We start from the raw sequence: 5,000 nt of genomic DNA on the forward strand, positions 1-5,000 counted from the left end.
CAAGCTTCTTCCAAGACTCTGGAGGGTCTATCCATCCCGAATGGAAAACACTCAAGTGCTCTACAAAGAAATGACAGTTACATGGAGAGCAGTGATGTTGCCTCTTGCTGATAATTTTGAACTCATGAAGATATGACAAATTTCAGCAATAAAAAGTGACCAAAAAGCTTCAGTGGGAAATGTCAATACTCAGTTGCTCACCAACCTGAACTAGATCGATGCAGACATACTTCTTCTGCAAGATGGGGCAATATTGGGGCCAATGCACCACACACCATATCCAATCCGATGTTTAGGGCCGTCTGGCAGGACCGCCGCTTTTTCCCTCTTGGATCATCACAATACAGTCTATCAGGCAAAATAGTGGCAGTGTTAATTCAGATGAGCTGAATAGAAAGCTCATGGAAAATAAAATTAAAATTAAGATGAGGATGGCAGATTACCTGGAAGAGTATGGTCGTGGGAGAGAAAGGGGAAAAATAATTAATTGTGTGTTACATAAGACACTGTTTTGTCCATCCCATGCATGCGTGCTTTGTGGCCTGTTTTTGTTTGTCACGTCCTGATCCGTTCACTGTACTATCTCTTCCATGAGCCTCGACAATGTACACAAAAAAGAACCTCAAAAATTACCCCCGTGTGGGGGTGACGGTCATCTCTATAATACCACGAGTTCTCAATGTTCAGTTATGACCGAAGACGACTCCACAGTTCCACTGCGCAGCTCGAACTGCGCAGTTTGGTTAAAGATGACTCGGCATTTTGGCGCGCGCGCACGAAATTATATTTTGAAAATAAATGCCGACGTTTACATTTCGGGTTTTGAAACTTTTGCACCTTCATCGGAAAATGTATAAATATACAAGGTCAGCTGCTATGCAATAACACCATTTTCTTACTTTTACCTATACCCAGTAGAGAATATATAGCCTCCTGAAGGTAGGGCAGTTTTTGCAAACTTTGAAGTCACGTGACGCGAAAACGAAAGCGAAATTCGAAAATCCGTCCCGATCAAATTTAGATATTGTCCCATACATTCATATGCCACAATCAAATTCAAGATCGCTTGAGAAATGTAGGAGATACATTTTGAAAATAGTCATTTTCGCATTTTTTGCCAACTTTGAAGTCACATGACACGAAAACGAAAGCGAATATCGAAAATCCGGCCTGACCAAATTTAGATATTGTCCCATAGATTCATATGCTACAATCAAATTCAAGATCGCTTGAGAAATGGCGGAGGAGATAGAATTTGAAAATCGTCATTTTCGCAACTTCGAAGGCCTCGTGACCTTAACCTTGACCTTCGGTGACCTTGAAAGTCATACCATCGTGTACATCTCATCGACCTCTATCAGGATCACTAATGACCAGATCTCCCACTTCAACTTCATTGTGAAAGGACGGATCGAAGGACATCGACACCCATATTATTAGGTCATGCTCGAAGAGATGACCTAATAAAAAGGTAAACAAGTTTTTATTTTTTATTTTTAAACCAACAAAAAGCACTAAAATAATGGGAAAACCTTTTGGGTGCAAAAATATGAAATGCTGCAATTGTCATGTCCTGTCACGTTAGCAGGTCGTTTGTGAAAATATATAATTTAGTGACACTCCAAACGTCCCTCCACCCTACCACTCCTTAACGACTGTCACCGTCATACTGAAGGAAACAATAAAAGGAGGCCGCCAACGTCCAAGACCGCACAAACAAAACACTGCAGCACTCTCAAGGTGCAGACGATCATTAGAGAAACACAGAATCGTCACATGGCCATACACACGGAACAGTTGGTTCCCTATTCACGTTTAAATTCTCAAACCTGAACAATAATGAAGACTTTTCCAGATTTCACAAAGTAGGACACAGCATGAAATAAAACTGACTGAAGAAACAGTGTGCATTTTAAAAGGCAGAGCTCCATAGTCTCGGAGCATAAATGCTCACTCACTAAACGTCTTCACCTTGGTATGGAGAACAACCAGAAAATACCTGGTGCTGGACTGTGACTTTCTTGCAATGGAGTCAATTTGGATATAGAAATGCAAAGAAAACTAGAAGGGCATTCGGTAGAGCGCATCCCTCCGCCACGCAATGCCTGATCCACGAGAACATATCGGGCCCAATACATTTTTGAAATATCATGCTATATATCGTTTTTGGCCCCATCTCTCAATGGTGGAGAATCACTTTGAAAATTAAATAACTATCGTGTCCAGATTCGGATTCACATAGTTACCAAGATCGAATCAATTCGTCCTTGCCAGACACCCAACCTGTCCACCAAGTTTCATCCGAATCCGTCCACAACTTTGAGATATCGTGCTATATAATCGGTTTATCCTGATCTCTCAATGGTGAAGAATCACTTAAAAAATTCTAGTAGTTGGATCCGGATCCAGATCTTCACCAAAATCTAATTGGTTCGTCCTTATCACACGCCCAACCTGTCCACAATTTCATCCAGATCTGTCCACAACATTTTGAGATATCCCACACACAGACAAAAAGGGGTGAAAGCATAACCTCCTTCACCTTCGTTGGCAGAGGTAATTAAAACTAAAATTTAATTTTCCTATATTTTTTCAGCAAACAATGTTCAGGAATTTGCGTATGATCATACACTCGCAAAGCTTGCATATAGTTTATAGAATATAGAGTTTTTGTACAAGTTACTGAACTGCATATACATAATACTGTTCTCAGAAAAAAATGACTGGGTCCTCAGCATGAAATAAATAAAAAAAACCAGCTGCTCACCATCAACACATTCCCTTACTGTAAACTTGCATCAACTAGCTACGGGCCTTACCTCTGTGTCGCTTCTTCAAACTATTAGACACTGCCATGTGTGCTGAGGAGGCTTTCCATCTAGTTTTTGTTTTTTTAGTTTGTCTTTTTTTCCCTACAAGATATCTCACATCCTCTGTGTCCACATTCAGCAGCCCTGTTGTGTGTGCCAGGCAGGTTATCTTTGTGGGTGCCAAGCTTCACTCAATGTATGGAGCCCTCAAGTAAACGGCTCAGTGTTCATAAAAAAACAAACAGCTCTTTCATGATTAGTGGGCTGTCTTCCATTAGGGGATGCTGTACCTCGTACACTGTGCAAATACTGTTGTTGTCAGCAATACAAACCTGCAGCCTTCTGCTGGGTATCAGTTGGCACCACAAGCGGAAGAAAAATCCTTACAAGTTACTCAAACAACTCACTTTGGCTGAAGACTTGGAATAAGAAAGGTTGCTCCGAGATGGGGAAGCTCTCCTCACTTGGAAACACATGGCACAAAATTATTTGTTCACACTGGTTTGACAGCTATTTACTATCCCTTTGTTGTTCGTCATACCTGTGGTCGTTACGTCAAATGGTCACTAAAATGATGCGAGTTGCATTGAAATTGTTGTAAGAGAAATATATATATATATATATATATATATATATATATATATACACATATATATACACATATATACATTGTTACGGTTGTGGAAATTCACAGAACACCATTCAGGTTCCCCGAATATCAGTTATTTCGATAAGTGTGTGTTCCAGGTTAGATTTCCCCACCAATGTATAACGGGCATTGTCCATGTGCCGGGCTGTGCATCTCTCAGTTAGCCGTTATTCTGTTCCATCTTTTATTTCAAATAAAGAACAACTCAACAACCTCATCAATCTCCACAACACAGCAACCCTCCTCTACAAACAAAAACACCACTCCCAGAAAGCCACCCGAAGAAGGAAACAGAAATGACGGTTGGGGCGGGTCCCTCAGAACGGCGGAAACACGGATGATGGTTATTACAACAACAGAGCCAAGCCGATCACTCCTGGGATTTTCCCCCGTGCGCCGGGAAGGGAGGGCGAACGCCCCGGTGATGAAAAGCCACGTTCGCTGGCCGAAAAGGCAGTTGAGTTGGTGTGGGGAGCTCGAAGTCCAGAGAGTTGGGGAGAGCGCTTGAGTTGGGCGCTGGACTTCGTGGCTTGCAGTCGGCGGTGGGAATGGATAGACGCCCCGTTGAGAGCTGGAGAGTTCGGAGTTTGGCAGTTGGTTCGCTGGGGGTTCGCCGGCGCAACCAGGAGGCCTGAGTCGAGACCCATTCACTCCTCCAGCGCATCGTCGGCTCGGCCAGGCCGCAGTGGAGGCCGGTCGACCAAGGGAGCCAGTCGGAGCTCGGGGGTCCGGGCAAAGACACCGATGGTCACCGAACCAGGACCCAGCGAGTCACCACGAGGGTGGCCAGGTAGCCCGCCCAGTCTCCCGGAGCCCCTTCGGTCATCCCGGCTCTGAGCAATCAAAGGCTCACAAGCCCGGTTTTCTTTCTTTCTGGGGTTTTGGATGAAAGTCTGTGGCACCCTGTCTACCTAAATACAACTGATTAAGTGCATGATTGTGTCCATAACAATAGACATCGCCCGTAGGCTTTTTTCTCGTGTCCTGTCCCATTCCCCCATTCATTGCATATGTGCATTTGAAATAAATGTCCCTATTTTTGAATGTTAACCTGCTCGTTGTCACTTTCTGCCTCGTCATGATGCGTTCGGAATATTATCTGGCTGATAAGCCAATAAAACGTACATCTGGTCCGACGGAACTTGGCGATATAAAACCACACGGCAATCGAATACGGAACGAGCTGCTGAAGCAGCTCGTTTTCGTGCAGGTCCCATCGAGGTTTAAACTCCCGGCATTTCTGTCCATGCGAATAATTAGGTACATCGACAATTCGGCGATCGACCCTGCAGCACGTGGACAGAAGAGTTGGCTGGTTTATGGTGTGTTAAAGACACCAGTAGCTGGGTTTTGGCATTGATCTGGAAGCTGCGACTAGATTTCCACATTCAGTGGGCGCGCGCAGTCGTCCGCACGCCGGATGGGCGAAAATCGACAGCAATATATACATGTATTTATATATACTACTGCGTGCCAGTATGTGCAGCTTCGTTCCTTCGCTCTCGTAAACGGCGACTGGATTGGGGCATTTTTTCAATTAC

At 44.0% G+C, this 5,000-nt stretch overlaps 1 protein-coding gene across 1 annotated transcript in view; it reads right to left on the reverse strand.

The window, feature by feature from the left end:
- Positions 1–5,000, reverse strand: part of IARS2 (isoleucyl-tRNA synthetase 2, mitochondrial) — a 128,875-nt gene that overhangs the window by 2,888 nt on the left and 120,987 nt on the right. Inside the window, exons 20-21 of the mRNA XM_085890334.1 lie at positions 206–348; positions 6–60 (exon numbers count right to left, since the gene is read on the reverse strand). Coding sequence (XP_085746460.1) covers positions 6–60; positions 206–348 — 198 coding nt within the window. The remainder of the gene's footprint in view (positions 1–5; positions 61–205; positions 349–5,000) is intronic.

Source organism: Eptatretus burgeri, chromosome 7 (genome assembly GCF_056783735.1).
Source record: "Eptatretus burgeri isolate ZD-2024b chromosome 7, Ebu_testis_v1, whole genome shotgun sequence".
In the NCBI taxonomy this organism is placed as follows: Eukaryota; Metazoa; Chordata; class Myxini; order Myxiniformes; family Myxinidae; genus Eptatretus; species Eptatretus burgeri.